At 54.0% G+C, this 18,015-nt stretch overlaps 1 protein-coding gene across 1 annotated transcript in view; it reads right to left on the bottom strand.

The window, feature by feature from the left end:
• The window catches only part of ADAMTS2 (ADAM metallopeptidase with thrombospondin type 1 motif 2), a 252,171-nt gene extending 246,155 nt beyond the window's left edge, over nt 1-6,016 (bottom strand). Inside the window, exons 1-2 of the mRNA XM_070460787.1 lie at nt 5,744-6,016; nt 4,366-4,760 (exon numbers count right to left, since the gene is read on the bottom strand). Of these exons, the coding sequence (XP_070316888.1) occupies nt 4,366-4,760; nt 5,744-5,855 (507 nt within the window). The 5' untranslated portion in view covers nt 5,856-6,016. The remainder of the gene's footprint in view (nt 1-4,365; nt 4,761-5,743) is intronic.
• Nucleotides 6,017-18,015: the final 11,999 nt, after the last annotated feature.

The raw sequence follows: 18,015 nt of genomic DNA, 5'->3' as shown, positions 1-18,015 counted from the left end.
TTAGTGAGCATGTAAGAATGATATGAAATTACATATCATGTGGCCTGAGAGGTACTAGAGAATTCTTCCATAGCAATGAGATACACAAGTATCCTTTGTTAAGCGTCATTTTCTCACTCATTGTGAAAAGGCAAATGTTAACCTTCCCCTGAGAATATGATGAACAATATCTATCTAGTGGCTATAAGAGAACCTGGAAACTACATCTACCAACCTCTCTGTAAACATAGTGTACAGTATGTCTTACGAAGCATGTGGCTTTCCCAATAGTCATGTATGGATGTGAGAGTTCCACCATAAAGAAAGCTGAGCACCGAAGAATCGATGCTTTTGAACTGTGGTGTTGGAGAAGACTCTTGAGAGTCCCTTGGACTGCAAGGAGACCAAACCAGTCAATCCTACAGGAAATCAACCCTGAATACTCATTGGAAGGACTGATGCTGAAGCTGAAGTTCCAATACTTTGGCCAGCTGATGCAAAAAGCCGACTCACTGGAAAAGTCCCTGATGCTGGGAAAGATTGAGGGCATGTGGAGGAGCGGATGACAGAGGATGAGATGGTTGGATGGCATCACCAACTCGATGGACGTGAGTTCGAGCAAGCTCCAACAGTTGGTGAAGGGCAAGAAAGCCTAGCATGCTACAGTGCATGGGATGGCAAAGAGTCAGACACGATTGAGCGACTGAACAAGAGCATGAAGCATGTGGCATTTCTTGAATCTACACCTCTACCTGACTCAGCTAGAATTTTCACCTTGGCAGGCCCAGGTCCTCATCTCATGTCATTCTAGGGAGCAGCCCCCCTTGCACTGTCCATCCATGGGGTTCTACAAACCTCATGTTCTGATTCTCATGGGAGCATTTGACCCCAGTCTGAATAGAGTGCTACCCAGGAGTCAGCCAGAATTATCAGAGAAAGATTATCAGCCAGCACCGCTGGGCGCCTTGACTTAACACAGAAGGACTCCACCGGAGAACAAAGCCAACACATAAGAAGGCGGAGGCAGGGAGACAACTCGGGAGGGGCACCTGGATCCGGACAGGCCTAAAGGCCAAGCATTATGAGCCGCTCACCTCCCATTTTTGTGTAAATGATCTGATTTGTGTTTCCTTCACTCACGACTAAAAGAATCCTGACCATAGGAATCCCCTCATGCTAAGCAGAAACGGAGACTGCTGTCCACAGAAAACAGCTGCTGCTGCCTTCCTTTAAGGCAGAGAAAGAAACTCAGGACCAAGCAAGTAGATGGGCAAATGTGCGTCCCGGGCCAGAAGCAGAACAGCAGGCCTGAAAAGGCCTATGGCTCTGGGGAAAGGCGCGTCCCCCTAAGCACCGAAGCATCTCAGCCAAAGCTGTAAGCCGCCAGCTGCCTGCTGTGACCCTACTTCCTGGTTTCTCCACTTGTCTTCCAGGAATGCACATTCCTGGGGTTCCTGCAAAGAAGAGAAGGATGGCCTCATCTGCATGGGAAGTGCTGCAGTACACGAAGTTCAAGAGGCATCTTTATTACAGAGCTTCTCAGAGAACCCAGTGGGCGTCCCTGAATCTCCCAGGTTGAAAGCAAGTTGCAGCATTTCCCACACCAGTTGTCCATTGAACCGCATTTGCTCAGAGAAACTTGTGGTGTGATCCCGTAGAACTCCTTTGCAGAAATTAGGGTGTAATACTTTGCTTCTCAAAGGGAAGTCCCAAAGCCCAGGAGCATCAGCCCGGTAGTTCATTAGAAATGCAGAACCTTGAGCCCCACCCTAGACATGCTGACTCAGACTCCGAACTGTAACAAGATCTCTGAGGATCTATACATACATTTCAGCCTGATACACCTGCTTCTGTGTGTTTCACTACCTATGAAGGAAGACAGGGCTCAGAGGAAGGGGTACTGAGATGGCTGCTGAGATGAAGAGATGCATGTAGGACTGTTGTAAGAGGGAACGGCTCAGGATTATAGTTCTACTACCACATGTCAAGGTCTTCTACTTGCCCAGACTTGGAAGCACCATGGCAGAAGGGGCTGGACAGAACCAGGCCAGACTCCTACCACCACAGACAGTGTGGCCTTGGGCAAGCCACTCAATCTCCCAGAGCCTCAGCTGCCCATCTATAAATGAGGGATGAAGAATCCCTCCCACCACAGGGCTGCTCTGGTCCAGAAACATGATATTTAAACCCTAGGCACTTTGCAATCGGCCCATCAGTGATACACAGAGGGACTTAAATAGTTAAGGAATTAAGTGGTATCAAATCAGGACATTCACACACCAAAAAGAAAGAAGCAAAAGGAAAGAACTAATGATGCTGCCCCACTGTCTCAACGCCATTTTCACTGACCACATTCACGGCCACGCTGGCAGACTCCAGCCCCTCTTTCAGCTCCAGCCTTCTCTCCAGCTGTGTCTTGCACTTCTCCTGGTGTGTGTCCAGTACATGTGACATCTCACTGCACCTGTTCTGACCAAGCCAATGCACACCTGGTACTTCTCTGCATATGCTCTTCCCTCTGGGCCTTTGCCCCCTGGCAACTCATGCTCAAAGAGCCCCCAGGAGCATGCTTTCCAAGCCCTGACCAGAGTGGGCTCCAGACTATTAGCTGAGCATGGTGCCCCGGGGGGCGGGAGGGTGGACACCAGGCCAGCTACATCTCTGACCAGCACAGCAGACAACCGCGCTTAGAGGTACTAGCTGAAAACACAAATCATGCCATGAACAGATGAATGAATGATATGTGAACAAAGCCTCTCTGAAATGCTTTCCATCAAGAATTACTCAGCACACAGGAATTGCTCAACAAGAGACTAAGGAAATGCCACCCACTCCAGTATTCTTGCCGTGGAAATCCCATGGACAGAGGAGCCTGGCAGGCTACAGTCTATGGGGTCACAAAGAGTTAGACACGACTGAGCAACTAACAACAGACCACTTCCATGTCAACTCCCCCAGCCCAGCTCAGGCCACCACCACCCCCATTCCAAGCCCGCAACACCAATTTCCTTTTATTTAGGAAATTCACCTCCAGCGTAAAATAAGACACACTTATGAAGTCTGGGACATCCTCAGAGGCAACTAAGATATAAAGGGCTGCACCATGTTAACCCAGCTATTCCAAGGACATTCACAGTTGTTGGCAATACGTCTGGGTTCTAACTAAATCCAGCCAAAGGCAGTGATTTTCCGAAGCAACAAGTGACATTTCCTGTGTGTCCATAAAAAGAACACCACCGGTTGTGGGGTTCTGTGTAATTGCTGGCTCTGCAACTTGCAGGGCAAGCCTGAGGACGGGGGGCTTGGGGGCCACCAGGGCTGGGAGAGAGGCCACTTGCTCCAAGCAGGAGTCCCCTGAGTAGTAATTAGAGCAGAAACCACGGTGGGCAGCTTCAGATGTCTGGCCAGCACAGCCAGCCTGACCACCACACAGCCAATCCAAAATAGAAAACTGCAGTGGGTTCTGCCACGTGCCAGGCCCCGGGGTGGCCAGACAGAGCACTGCCAATGTCAGCCTCCTCCCTGAGCATTGATCCAGGCTTCCTCCAAGGCTCTCTTATGCAAAGCCATGGTCCCTCCAGGCTCCTGGAAGCAGGAGAATTTCCCAGAGCTCTGGCCACACTGAGCAGCCCAGCCAGTCCCAGAAGGGCCCACTCCCCAGCCTCTCCTGTCCTTCAGGGCCTGCCCGAGGGCACCAGAGACTGCATTCCCAAATGCTCCGCTTGGCTCAAAATAGAGAAAACTAACTTTTCAAATAACCAGCTCAAATCCAACAGGAAACCACAGCATGAAATATCAGCCAGGGGGCAGAGGGATAACTGGGCATTTCAGCACCACTGCGTGTTCGCTGGGCTGGCACCACCTGCACACACAGAAACAAGAAAACCACCGACTTGCATATGTGTCCCCACACACATATCACACGTGCTACAATGCACAGCAACACACTGAACAGACACTGACATACAAATGAGCAAAACCCTACAAACAGGCACAAGTCACAATGACAGTCACATGTTCACACAAGTGCACATGTACTTAGACACTAGCACCCATGCCAAAACACGTGTGCAGATGCATGCACTCACCGAGATATACACACACCCGAATGCAAAAGGAAAACCAGTTCCTGTAGGCTTAAGGGAGACCACACCTGGCTACTTGCTAAATACTTTGGAAACGTGGCCCTCCCCCTGCATAAATCACCCTCCCGGTCCAGTCAAAACAACTTGCCTTCCAGCCAACCCCTCCGGCGGTCCCTAAGCACAAGATGTGCAGAGAAGGTCCTCAGTACAGGCCTTGACCTCCCAGCGGACCCCCAGATAACCGGCTTCCAAAGCCCACGTGAGAGCAGTGGACAGACAGAAGGGAGAGAAGCGTACTCACCAGCCCGTCGCAGTTGCTGAGCGCCACGGAGGAGGCTTCAGCCAGGCCCGCGACGTCTCCGACGTAGAGGCAGGTCCCAAGCAGGGGCTCCACGCGGGTGGCACCCGATTCTCCCTGCCACTCCACCGTCGCCCCGGGCGCCACGAGGCGGGCATTGGGCCGCAGCCGCAGGTGCAGGTCTCGGCCAAAGACCGTAACATTGTAGAAGAGGCGGCCACCGGGGTCCTCCTCGCTGCCTCCAGAGAGCCCCGGGATCTGGGCAGGGGCGGCCCTGCGGGTCCGTACTCCAGGCGGGGCCGTCGCCCCTGACACCACGTGGGACACCAGGCGGCCCTGGGCGTCAGTGCGCACCGGCACCGCCAGGATGCGCTCGGCCCCATGCCCCTGGGGCCCGCCTGCAAAGGGAAGGGGCGTCAGACCAGCCGAGACCAAGGAGCCCCAGGGCCCCGCCACGGAGCACAGCAACCTCCCAAACCCCGCCCCACTGCGAAGAGAAGGGCGTTCCACTGGGCACCCCCAGAAAGTAGCCTCCACCTCCCCGGCCTGCTTCCCACCGGGAAGGGGCGTTAACGGATCTACCACGCCGGCGCCCCTCCGACCTCCGGGCGACCCCTCTGGGGCCCTCCCAACCAAGAGCTCTGCCCCCTGCCCCGTTCCAAGTTGGGGTTCCTCAGCTCCTCGCAGTTCCCCAGGGGCGGGCCCTGTCAGACCGTCCCCCGCCCCTTGAACCTACCGTCCTTGGCAGGACATGGGGCTGCTCTGAAGCCATTCCCGGTCGGCTCCCTACCCGAGCGCTTCTCCCTCTTAGCAGTCCCCGCCGCGCGACTGCCCTCGCCGCTCCCCCCGGCACTGGCGGCCTGTGCTCCGCGTACAGCTCCAGGTTAGCCGGTTGCCGGCCGCCTCCCCCGCGTGCCCGACAACAGGGAGGGGTGGAGCAGGGTCCCTCAGATCTGCGAGGATCCCCTCCGGGGCGTCCCAACCAATCCTCAAGGCCCAAGGCGACGCGCTCTGCACCCGACTGCTCCCGAGCGTCTCCGGACACGAGCCGGGGCGCCGCCTCGCCCTGGCTCCCCCGGACCCGCTGGTGCTGATGCTGCGCTCGCCGCCGCCGGGCTTTCCCGGCCCTCTGTCTCCACGCTCGGCGTCCCGGGAGCCGCGAGCGCTCCGGGGCTCCCCCCGGCCCGAGATTCCCGGGTGCGCCGCAGGGCGCCCCCTGCCCGACCAACCCGGCCCCGAAGTTGGCCAACTTGGCCCCGGGCGGGGCGCGCGGAGTTTGCCCAAGTCGAGCCGGACGCCGCCTGGGGAGGGGGCGGTGGGGCGCGCGGGGCGGAGCCCTGCCGACTGGGGTCGTGAGGCGTGGGGACTCGGCCGCACGTACCTGGGGGGTCGGCGGCGGCGGCGAGCCGGGCGTCCGCGAGCAGCGGCAGCAGCAGAAGCAGCAACAGCGCGGGGCAGAGCAGGCGGCCGGCGGCTCCCGCCGGCGGATCCATGGCAGCCGGACCACAGCCGGGGCCCCGCACTCGCAGCCGGCGCGAAAGTTCCCCGCGCGCCGCCCAGCCCACATCTGGGGCAGCTGGAGCCGCCCGCAGCTGCAGCACCGCAGGGCGCGGGGCGGAGGAGGCGAGGCGCGGAGGGGAGGGCGGGGGAGCGCGGAGGGGAGGCGGGGAGAGGGAAGGAGCGAGAGCGAGGGAGGCGGGAGGGAGGAGAAGGCGAGCGAGGGGGAGGGCGGGGACGGCGGGCGCCTCAGCCTGCGGTGACCCGGCGCTTCTCGGCGCGGCAGCCGCCGCCGCCGCCCGCTCCCCTCCTCACGCCGTCGCCGCCACGGTTCCCGGCTCGTAGCGAAGCAGAGACACCCCGAGGCGGCGGCAGAGAAGCGCCGCGGGCCGGGTCGGGGGAGCCCCGCGGCCGGCCACCTTCGGCGCGCCCAACGCACTCGTGGCGCGCCACCTCGGAGGAGCAAGTTCCCCGCCGAACGAGGACTCGGGGCCCCCGGGTCCTAGCCGTCGGTCTCGGGGCGCAAGAGGTGGCTGCTCTCTGTGCGCCCGCGGGTGGGCGGAGAGGCCTGATTACCGTGGGGCTGAGCCAGGCCTTTTGACCAGATGGAGACCCCAGGAACTGGAATAGTTTTCCAGGAGGCGGTGTGCACCACAGGGCCTCCCCAAAGATCAACTTTTGCCCTTCCAGAGAGAGGCAAGGTTCCCTCAGTCCCCAGTTCCTCTTTGCCGTAAGGTCCCCCCCACACACCCTGTCCTCTCCCTCCCCAGCCCTCCACCGCAGCCTGCGAGCACAGTCTCCTCCGCATAGACCTGGGCTCCGCCTGCTAGAACCCACAGGTTGCCTCCCTCACCTGTCCTGAATCCTACATGGGATTCTCGAAGTATGGTCTTTGCACTCACCCAGGCTCTGCCTGAAATAGCCTCTCTACACTCTGCCCATCGTTTCCAACTCAGCATCCAAGGCGTCCCTCTGCAGCCTGGAGCCAGTTTGCTGTCAAAGCCCATCCCCAGTTGGACTCGCTCCTCATCCTTCTGCTGCCTGGAGTCACCGTCCTACCATGTCTACTCTCCCCTGGCACAAGAACCTCTCCCCTGGGTCCTGCCCAGGAACCCACTTCCAAACATGTGTCTATGGGAACACCTCTGCTTTGGGACCCCTGCCTCGAGTCCCTGAAGGGTAGACACCTGTCTCTTTGGAGTTTCTTATTGACCCTGCCCCCAGCCTGAGTGGCCAGGGCTTTGGGGTTGGCTTGGCCAGGCAGGGCCTGATGACTCAGATCCCTCCCTGCCCACCAGAAGGGCCCAGTCTTATGGGGAAAACATGTGACTTAGGCAACTTGCTTTAGCTGTGGTTTCATATCCTTAGTTCCATCACTTCCAGGATCTGAGTGGGCACAGCAGCTTGACAGTCATCTTCACATGGAAGCTTCTCTCTGTCACCTGAGGGTGCCCAACACAGCATGCAGCCCCCAGGTATGGTGAACATTTGTTGTCAGTGTTTAAAACGGTGACATTTCACCTAAAAATTTAAACGTTTGACTTCTCTTGAGAAATTGGAAAGGGTAACCACACTGGGTCTGCATTTCTACTTATCAGCTATAAATGAGCGAATGCTCTGCAGTTTGCTGTAGGTGTCCTTCCCTTACCCCCAACAGTCGTCCACTCTTGTGACCTCTGATGCTTCCAGAGAAAGTGGATGGAGATCAGCATATGAGGAAAGAGCCAGGTATCCTGGAGGACTTCTTGTAAGAAGTGGCATGGGTCAAATCCTGAAGGCTGAGGAAGCCAAGCAGCCCAGAGTTTGGCTCAGCTGTCCTGGAACCCATGACTGTCTTCCACTCATTTCCCGTGTGGTTTTTGTGCTTTCATCCTCCTGAAAAGACGAATGAGGCCCAAGCAGCAGCATCACCTACCTGATGAGGGTGACATTCTAGCACCTCACTCACTTCCCTGCCAGGTTTATGGTCATTAGCATAATCCTTCCACCACCACCACCAATATTTCTCTATATTGTACTTAATCCTGTACTTGAGTTTTTAAAGGATACTTTAAATCACTACTGTACATGGGAAAGCCAAAATCTTGCCATAAGTCAAAGATAACTGCCAAAAATTAATGTATGAAACAAAGAGCTGTTATCAAATTCTAAATACTATTGCCTACAAAAGGCATTGAGGCTGAGGATGATTAAAAAGTGTTGAAAAAGTGGTAAGACAGACTAGCAGAAGCAAAGCCCTTTCCTTTGATGCGATCAGAAGAATGAAAGGAGAATTGAAAAGGAACGACTCTCACCTTGCAAGTTGATATTTTCTAACGGGTCCACGTAGCTAAATTATCTTGCACTCTTTGGAAAATCAGCTCTAGAATATCTTTTTGGCAAGCAGCTTTGTCTCTCTGACACTCCTGAGTCACTGCTTGGCAACTATTCCTTCCCACACCACCCCAAGCCTCTTGGGGCTCCACCCCGACAGACTCCTTGAAGGCAGACCACTAACCCTTAAGCAAGCCCTCCTTTAGTCCCCACAATGACGCGTCTCTAGGCTGAGTGGAAGACCCAAGCACAGATGCATCAGAACTCATGGTTGAATCCTTGAGCTCTCGTGCACTCATCCCAGCTTCCTGATCACTTGTCCCCAGCTCAGAAAAAAAGAGTCACCCCTACTTCTTCAAACCTCCGTGGCTCAGGTCTTTCCTCTTCTGGAAAATGCTGCCACAATTGAGGTAGTTGCTTCTCCTTCTGTTCCCCTCTCCTCCTCCGGGTGAAAGTGGAACAGAGGAATGCACAGTGGTTCTTCGTTGAAGTCTGCTTGTACAGTCTAGATCCAGTCCCGTTAGAGCCCTTACTAAGTGCATGTCCTGTGTGTTTGATGTCAGCTGAACTTGAGCGTCCTTCAGTCTGGCTTGCCCCCCGCCTTTCACCATCCCCACCACTTCCTGCTGTCCTATGCCTGCTTTGTGCTCACAGTTGTGTCCAGTCTGATCCCTGAAGAACTGAAACTGCACCCCTGATCTAGAACAGCCCCATGTTGCGGACAAAGGGTGAGAACAGCTCAGAGTGAGCTCAAGCCCTCCAATCCCTTTAAAATCTTCACAACATGAGGTACAGAAAGAAATGGGGACTTTTTCTGGTCATTTGGGGCATCACAAATCACAGTGCCTGCCTTGGAGTAGGGACATTAAGCAAGGAACTTCTTGCCCTCTGCCTGCCCCAGCTCTCTGGTGGGAGCAGTGGCCCCTTGTCCTGAAGAAGAGAAGCAAGGCTCTCAGCCCACCTCTGACTTCCGGGTCACATGCGCCGGGACAGATTTCATCAGAGCCGTTTCTGTCCCCTGGCGGCCACACAGAAGCCAGAAGTGCTTCTGCCCTTTGCCGAGGTCACCATCCTTGGCAGGCCATGCCCGCACTGCAGGCTGCAAGCAGATGGAAGTAGTGAGAGCTCCTTCTCCTGTGTCCCGACAGGCAAGATACCAGGGGTTGTGGGGCAAGATCTAGACTCTTCTAGCCCTCCGGGGACCCGTATGCTGAGCATAACAAGCCTTAAGGACTTGGTGACCTTGTCAAAGGGCCTCTGAAGAGAGCAGTTCTACCCCCCTCTGCTATTGGCAAACAGCGGGTGCAATGGCCCCGTCAGACGCACAGGCAGAGTTCTGGCTGGGAGCAGCCTTGGTAAGCAATATGTCAGGGGAATGCTAATTAAACAGAACATGCCAGCCAGGTGGCCTTTAGGGGTGTGGTTCTTGCAGTTTCTTGAGCATCCCCCCCCAACACATACACTGACAGGGATCTGTGTCAGGCAAAAGAGGAAATGTAGGTGGTATCCAGGTAACATTTTTTTTCATTGCCATGTTCTACACAGAGGAGTCCCACCTCCATTGCAGCCAGTTCTGCCTAGAAGTGAAAAGCAAAGTGCTTAAAGTTTGGAGGCTTAAGGATCTAGGTTCAGTCAATACTCTGATATTGGACACACAAGCTGGAGGCTCGGGCTCAATCTATGCAATAAAGACCCAGGGAAGGAGAAAGCTCAGTGCCCACCTCTGACTATCCATGTGTGCCCCAGCTCGCAGAGAGGCAGCAAGTCCCAAGACTTTTCAAGATAATGCTGGGTGTGGCGAGTAGTGATGTTTTGGGTCTCCTGGGTCTCCTGGGTCTAGACCTGTGTCTGGCCTCTCACACAGGTCAAGAGGGGACATTTGTTCCAAGCTTCTCATCTGAGAAATGCCTCTGGGTCCCTTAAGATGCCCCTGGACACAAGTTTCATAGCCCACTTAGACCATAAGGAAATGCAGGAGGTCTGCAGGTGTGACAGCTCCAAAGCTCGACCAGGTAGCATGATGACCGAACCACATGCAGGGGTCCTCATCTCTCCCAGGTGGACCAGCTGACTCCCCTCTGAACTGTGGGCTCCAGACTGGGTCATACGGCCACTGCTGAGCCAGCTGCTGACAAGGGGCAGTGGTATTACTGGGACAAGCCTGGATTAACCACCTGGGGCAGAAACATGTTAAGGGCTTGCCACAATGTCCCCCCAGCACTTTGCTTGCCTTTATGTCCAAATGAGCACATGGCACAGTCCCAGGCTTTCCCTTGTATGGTGAAAGAAGATGTTCTTCCCTGGCCATTCCCAGATGACATCCTCTCAGAGACTGGATAATTAATTTCTTTACATATAAATCCTGTATGTAACTGTGAACAGCACAATCCTATTACATTGTAGCATTTTGTGTTCAAATGCTTTGTAAACGCCACTGGACATTTCTTCCAAGGATAATCCAGGGAATGTCAGCGGGTGGCCCTGGCCGATGCCCTGGCGAACCCGGGATCCCTGGCCTTCGGACTTTGTTCTCTTCCGATTGCCTTCCCTTCGTGTCACCTTCCTTCCAGTCCTAGGATGTGGGCCTTGAAGAGGCCAAAGCTTCTGGCTGGGTCTGGCAGTGGCACTAACCATGGAATCCCAAGGCTGAGACTCAGTGAGAAGATGTTCTGGACACAGGGTTGAGGGCCTTTGGCCATCACTGCAGCCCCTGGGGACTCCCTGGAGACCCTCCACTCCTCCAGAGTGTCAGAGGCTTGTTCCCCACCAAAGTCCCCATCACTAGTAGGATGGGTGTTTCCTGACTGTCTCCCTCCCAGCAGCTGCAGATGGTTCCTCCTCTGCAGAAATGCTGAGACTCGACACAAAGTCCAATCCAGTGTGGAGTTTATGGAGGGACAGTCACCTCTGCCCCCTGCAAAACAGTGGCCCCATCTTCTGCTCATTCCAAAAAAGGGGTAGACCTGTGTCTTTAGTGCAGTGTTTTGAAGTTTTTGTTTTGGGTAAAATAAATAGCCCCTTGCAGACTCTCTGCAAATCTGGCTCCAGGCAGCACCTCACGAGCGTACCCTTCACATGTCCCCATAGCCTCTGGCCACTCCCCAGGGCCAGTCCCATTGTATGCCATTTTGTCTCCATACACAGGACTCCTCCTCAGCTATGTCCTCAGCCTTCCTCAAGTGTTCAAGGGTCTATGCACAGACCACCCAAACAGGTCCATCCACCCTGTAAATATGGCAGCCCCTAGGCATCTCCCTCAGCGTGTCCCAGGGACTCAGCTTCTCACAGCCCCCATCTCCACCCGCCCCAGCCTCCTGGGCTCAAACCTGGCATCTCTTCTTCCACCTGGGCACCAGGGGCATCTGAGCTCCATCTCTTTCCTTTTGTTGTTCAGTTGCTCAGTTGTGTCAGGCTCTTTGCAACCCATGGACTGCAGCAAGCCAGGGTTCCCTGTCCTTCCCTATCTCCCTGAATTTGCTAACATTGAAATTTGCTATCCATTGAGTTGGTGATGCCATCCAACAATCTCATCCTCTGTTGCCCCCTTCTCCTCCTGCCCTCAATCTTTCCCAGTATCAGGGTATTTTCCAACGAGTTGGCTCTTTGCATCAGCTGGCCAAAGTATTGGAGCTTCAGCTTAGGCATCAGCCCTTCCAATGAATGTTTAGGGTTGATTTCCTTTAGGATTGACTTGTTTCATCTTCTTCTTGTCCAAGGGACTCTCGAGTCTTCTCCAGCAGCACAGTTCAAAAGCACCGGTTCTTCAGTGCTCAGCTTTCCTTATGGTGCGACTCTCTAATCCATACGTTACTACTGGAAAAACCATAGCTTTGATTATACGGAACTCTATCGGCAAAGTAATGAATGTCTCCACTTCTTAATATGCTATCTAGGTTTGTCATAGCTTTTCTTCCAAGCATCTTTTAATTCCGTGGCTGCAGTGATTTTAGAGCCAAAAAAATAAAGTCTGTCACTGCTGGTTCTTGGTTTTGTTTTTGCTTTTTTTTTTTTTTGCCATGAAGTGATGGGACCAGATGCCGTGATCTTGGTTTTTTGAATGTTGAAAATTTAAGCCACCTTTTCCACTCTCTTCTTTCACTTTTATCAAGAGGCTCTTTAGTTCCTCTTCAGTTTCTGTAATTAGGGTGGTCTTATCTGTATACTTGAGATTATTGACATTATCTCCCTGCAATCTTGATTCCAGCTTGAGCTTCATCCATGCTGACTTTTTGCATGATGTGCTTTGCAAATAAGTTAAATAAGCAGGGTGACAATATACAGCCTTGACATATCCTTTCCTAATTTTGAACCAGCCCATTGTTCCATGTCCAGTTCTAACTGTTACTTGTTGACCTGCGTACAGGTTTCTCAGGAGACAGGTAATGGGGTCTGGTATTCCCATCCCTTGAAGAATTTTCCACAGTTTGTTGTGACCATACAGTCAAAGGCTTTAGCATAGTCACCAAAGCAGAAGCAGATGTTTTTCTGGAATTCCTTTGCTTTTCTCTCTCCTTACCCCTACAGCAAAGCAGTCAGCTCTGCATCTCCCTCTCATTAGGAGGAGGAACTTACCTCTCTTCCCTGCTACTCCATCCAGGCCAGGCCTAGCCCCCTGTCTCGGACATGGCGTACCCTCACCATCATCTCGGTTGGGCAGTGGATGCCTGAAACTGAACCACTGACTCTCGTGACTTTCTCTCCCGAAAGTCAGTGAGGCACCTCTGACAACTTGCACACTGTGATCACACGTGCTGCCCAGTCTCTCCACTGCCCATTTCCTCATCTGCAAGGCCGGGGCCCCAGGGTCAGGAAGAGCTGGGGACCTGGCTCATGCTCATTTTCAAAGCAGAATGAGTGTGAGATTCCCCGACACACACTGGATGTCAGATGGCTTAATGAGAGCGTTCCCTCCCCACGCTGACAGTGTTGCCGTCCTGGGCAGCAGAAGCCTTGCTTGCTGAGGGTTGCTGAGAGGGGAATCACACGACGGCTCCCCAGCGCACACAATCTCTACTCCCCCAAGCAGCCCAGAGACAGGCCCAGACAGGGGTCTGTCAGTCAGTCGCTTTCCAGTCATGTGACCTTGAGAAGCTTTCTTAGCTTCTGCATGCCTCAGTTTCTGAACCTCTATGATGGGCAGAGTATATCACGTACGTCACAGAGTGGCTTGGAGAATTAGGTGGTTTAACACATCTGAAGCTGCCCACACCTCAGCTGCTTTTGCTCTCCATCACGCTCTGTACCCAGCTGTACATAGTTCAGCGTTGGCCTATAGATGCAAAACTGTATGCATTGGAAATTTTCCAGAGTATTTTCACTGCGTGCTTTTTTCATATCATCACTGACCTTAGAACTAAACCCTGGCTGTACTGCAGGAGAGGGTGGCTGGCATGCCAGGGCTGAATGTGGCCTAATGAGGAACCTTGCTGAAGACCTGCGAGGAACACCGTGATTGACAAAACAGGGACTGGAGCGTAGTGGGCACTCAGTAAATATTTGCGGGGTGAATTTTCAAAAATAAGATAAATTTCAAAGATAGATGCTAGGAAGAAAATAAACAGAGGCTCATGATATAGAACACAGGGGAGAAAGGAGAGGACGAAGGGGGGCAGTTAAACGCTGGTCAGAGAGAAGTTCCCAGTCTAAGTGTTGGGGAAAACAAAGTGTTAGTTACTCAGCTGGGTGCGACTCTCTGTGACCCCGTGGACTGAAGCCCACCAGACTCCTCTGTCCATAGAATTCTCCAAGAACACTAGAGTGGGCAGCCACCCCTTCTCCGGAGATCTTCCTGACCCAGGGATCGAACCCTGCATTGCAGGCGAATTCTTTACCATCTGAGCCACCAGGAATCCTAGTGGGCAATCTAAGCAAGGAGTATCTCAAACAGATAGACCAGCACATGCAAAGGCCCTGAGCGGAAAAGAGATTTTACTGCTCCAGGGAAAGAAGAGCAGTGAAGCCAGAGGGTGCTTAAAGAAGAAACAGATGAAGCGAGAGGGGCAACCAGGGGACCATAGATGAGGCAGGGCCTTGCAGGTCTCAGCTTGCAGGCTGCACTTTGTTCTAAATGGAAGATTTAAGTAGGAGAATGAAGCAAGATCGTGTTCATCTCAAAAAAGCTCTAGGAGCTGGGAGCACTCACCAGGACACTGATCCGGAGCTTCTTGACTCCCTTCTCAGGAAAAGGATCTCACACATCAGGGTTCCATGGTCATCCCCCTGTGCCCTGGTCAAGTATGACTGGCCAGCCTGAGGCCCACAGTTTCCTCTTCTCAATGAAGACGCTGGGGTCAGTGTGCCCTTGGGAAGCAGCTCTTGTGGCAGGCTGTGTTTTGTCAATCACAGTATTTCCTGCAAGCTCGCAGCTCTGTTGGTGAATTAGCAACTCTTAAGTTAAACTACCTCCCTTTATCCTCACAACATCCCTCCAGGTGGAAATACAACCTTACCACTTTTAGATGAAGAAGTTGAGTCTTAGAGATGATAACGCCTGGGGCCAGAGCCAGACCAGACCTCATGACTTGCTTCAGAACCAGAGCACTCATCACCCACAAGGTGAACTGCTCTGGGTGCTCCTGTGAAGCCTTCTGGGATGTGAATCTGAGCATCCTACCAATCCCTACTTTTTGCCTAAAGCAGTGGAGTCAAGTATCATAACTGATGCATAAGGGGCTCCCAACTGGCAGCCCACAGGGTTTTGTTTGTTAACTCAAACTATTTGCTAAAACTTTTTAAAAATCAAAAGATGCCCCCATTAAAATATGCCCCTCTGGCTTCTTTTGGGGAAAAAAAAGCACATCTGACCACACTGGGCATACCAGGCCGTATGGAGAGCCGAGCTGGGTCTGAGGGGTAGCGCAGCATTTAGATGCTTTTCTGACCTTCCCGGCCCCTAGCCGGCTGGCTTCCCCTAGAGGCAGCAGGGCCTCCACCTGCCCCGCAGGGCCCACCACCGCCTCTTTGGGTGGGGAAGCTAGGGCAAGCGCTTCTGCCTTCAGGCGGCCCTGGCCCGGCCTGTGAGGCATCTGCAGGCTATGGGGGCTGCTCGCCAGCACCCGCTGCCTTTGCATCCCCTTCTCCTTCCCAGGCTTCTCGGCTGTGCTCACTCAGGACTCCAGGAGGGCCTCTGGTTGCTGGAACTTTCCAGCACGCTCCTTCTTGTGGTCCCCACATGGCATCATTGGCCCCCTGCTACCCACTAAGAGATTATACTCCCTAGCTGATAATAATACACAGCCCCCCAGAGATGAATCTGAAAGCACAGGCTGCCCCTAGGAGCAGGGGTGGAGGGCACATGGGGTGCAGGGGTTGGGGAGTGCCAGGTCTGGGGATGACTGTTCCAGGAGATGGGAGGTGAGCGTGTTCATCTGCACCTGTGCGCACACACACACCATACCACGTGCACGTGTGCACAAGCGAGCGCAGAGGCGCACGCTGACCCCAGCCCCCAAACAGCCACAGACCCAGACGCCCAGACACTCGCTCCAGAGCCCACGCAGTGCCTTGGCCTCCCTAATTGCATTTCTGAAAATGGGAAAGAGGAGACCGAATGAGCCGGGCGGCACCGTTCCCCCATGGCGATTCCCATCTCCACTCTGAGTGGCTGCAGCAGCCAGATTCTCAGCTGAGCCCCAGATGCCTTAGCAACCCTCAGCACAGCAACTAATCCCCAGCCGTGGCTGGCCTGTGGGCTCTGCTGTGTCATGGCCTGCCCTGGCCATGAGGGCCGTGACCAGGACGTGCCAGCTTACCTAGGGGTTGTGGTGACAGTGGGAGGCCCTGGCCTGCTTGCCCGGGCAGCCAAGTCCCCCGTCACAGCAGAGGATCCCAGATTTTCTCCACCATTATTGAGCCAAATTGCCCTGCCCCAATCTCTGGGTAAGTTCAGGCCCTGTACCAAGGGCTGGGCAGCAGGTCCCAAGAGGCTCTTCCCTCCCACCTTCCACGTGGGCTTGGGCCGCGGCGTTTGTCCTCCTCCTGGCCTGCTCAGGAGCCCCTCCTCCAGCGTACGCCAGAACTCCCTGTTCCACACAGGCTCCCAGACGGAGCCCAGACAGAAGGTCACTGCTGGCCAGAATGTTATCTTCAATTGTGGAGCAGACAGATCACATTATCAGCCGTCTTGTTACACCTCAGGCTGCCTGAGACTCTTGGATCTTGTTAATAGCAGAGTAAAGCCTGCCCTCCGCTGGGTGTTGACAGTGGAGACTTTGGGCTCAGGTGGGTTCTCACTGACTCTAACCTGCGGAGCCGTGTCACAGGGCCTGAGGGCTGCAGGGATGACCCAGCTCTGGGCTGAGGGGCCAAGGCCCTACTCGCCTGCATCGTCTTGGGCCACGGGAGAGACCAGAGAATTGCAGAGCCAGGTGCTGCTGGGCAAACAGAGACTCCGCTCTGGGAGCAGCAGACAGTGAGGGACCGTTTGGCCCCGGATCCATCGGAGGCTATCTGTCCACCAGGATTTCCCAACAGATGGCAGCAGAGACATGGACACATCCAAAAGTTGTCCTGTCACCAGAAACTGGGTCTCAGCTTTGCTGGACCTTGGCCTTGCCGGATCCCCAGCCTTGGCTGGCCTACGGGCTCTGCCATGTCCTGGCCTACCCCGGCCCCTGGCCTCGACCTGACCAGGCCCCAAGAGTTGCCTCCGGCCCCTCGACAAACTCCCCTGGGCTGCAGCCTCTGTGCTCCCCATGGAGCTCCAGCCTTGCCCCTCCCCTCTCAGAGAGTCTGAGGCGCCTGAGGAAATGCCTTCTGCAGAAGGCTTACTCCACCATGCAAGCTGTCACTCTGGAGAAAAAATAAAAGCCTCCCAGCTTCACTTATAACAAACTTGGTCTGTTGTGCAACTTTGCAGTACAGAATGTGCATGTGCCCAGTCTCCTCTGTTGCATAATTTTCCAGCTGTTTTCAGGACTATTTCATTCTTCGTCTGGCATATTTCACGAGCCATATATAAAAATTAGATACATGTAAATATAAAGTTGAGCATATGTGTGCAATGAAACAGTAAGTGTGAAGTGAAGGAGAGGAGGTGGGGGACCAGGGCTGAGCAAAGGCAGATGAAACAAGTATAAACATTTTGAGTGCTGCCTTCTAGAAGTCTGGGAGAGAAAATGCACTTGGACTCAATTTAAAGTGAGAAGTTCATCCAGTAAAATCAGTTTCAACCTGGTGGTGTTTGATTTCCCTGTTCTTCATGAATTATTTCGGTTTGGTGTGGTTTCATTTGGTTTGGTTTGGTTTTTTAGAGCAATCCCTAAGAAGCCACCATTTTTGTAAAAGAAACGCTGTGGGCATCTTCTTGCCAAATATTCTTAAAACAGCATCACCTGAGATGCCTTGGAAAGGGCAGAAGGGCATCAAGATGACAGGCCCCCTCCGTGGCCTGGTCATCCTGTGCACGACCGCCGGCAGAGATGGGCTCTGTACGCCCTCCTGATGGAAACCCTCGGCTGCTGCAGGGCCCACTGGGTTCTGTGTCACACGGAAGGACCCTCTCCTTCCAGAGCAAGGATCTTCCCAGGATGGTGCCTCTGACGGGAAGCAGCTGAGCAGAGGGATCCCTGGGCCCGGCCGATCTGCACCCCAGACCACAAGCTGGAAGATTACAGGCAGAATTCTACTCACAGGAGTGTTCGGTTGGGACAGCACAGTGATATTTTCAGTTGAGTCAGAAACACACATAACAATTAGGAGATTAAGGATTTGAAATCTAGATTCTTGTCTTCTTTTGAAGAAAGACAACAACAGTTGGACCCGTGGGCTTACAGCTCTACAGCTTGGCCAAGGCAGCTCTCCTGACAGGGCAGGTCTGGGGACAGCTGGGGCAGCTCATGTGTA

The sequence above is a fragment of the Odocoileus virginianus genome, chromosome 3, assembly GCF_023699985.2.
Source record: "Odocoileus virginianus isolate 20LAN1187 ecotype Illinois chromosome 3, Ovbor_1.2, whole genome shotgun sequence".
Classification (NCBI taxonomy): Eukaryota; Metazoa; Chordata; class Mammalia; order Artiodactyla; family Cervidae; genus Odocoileus; species Odocoileus virginianus.
This window is presented reverse-complemented; position numbering and strand designations above follow the sequence as displayed.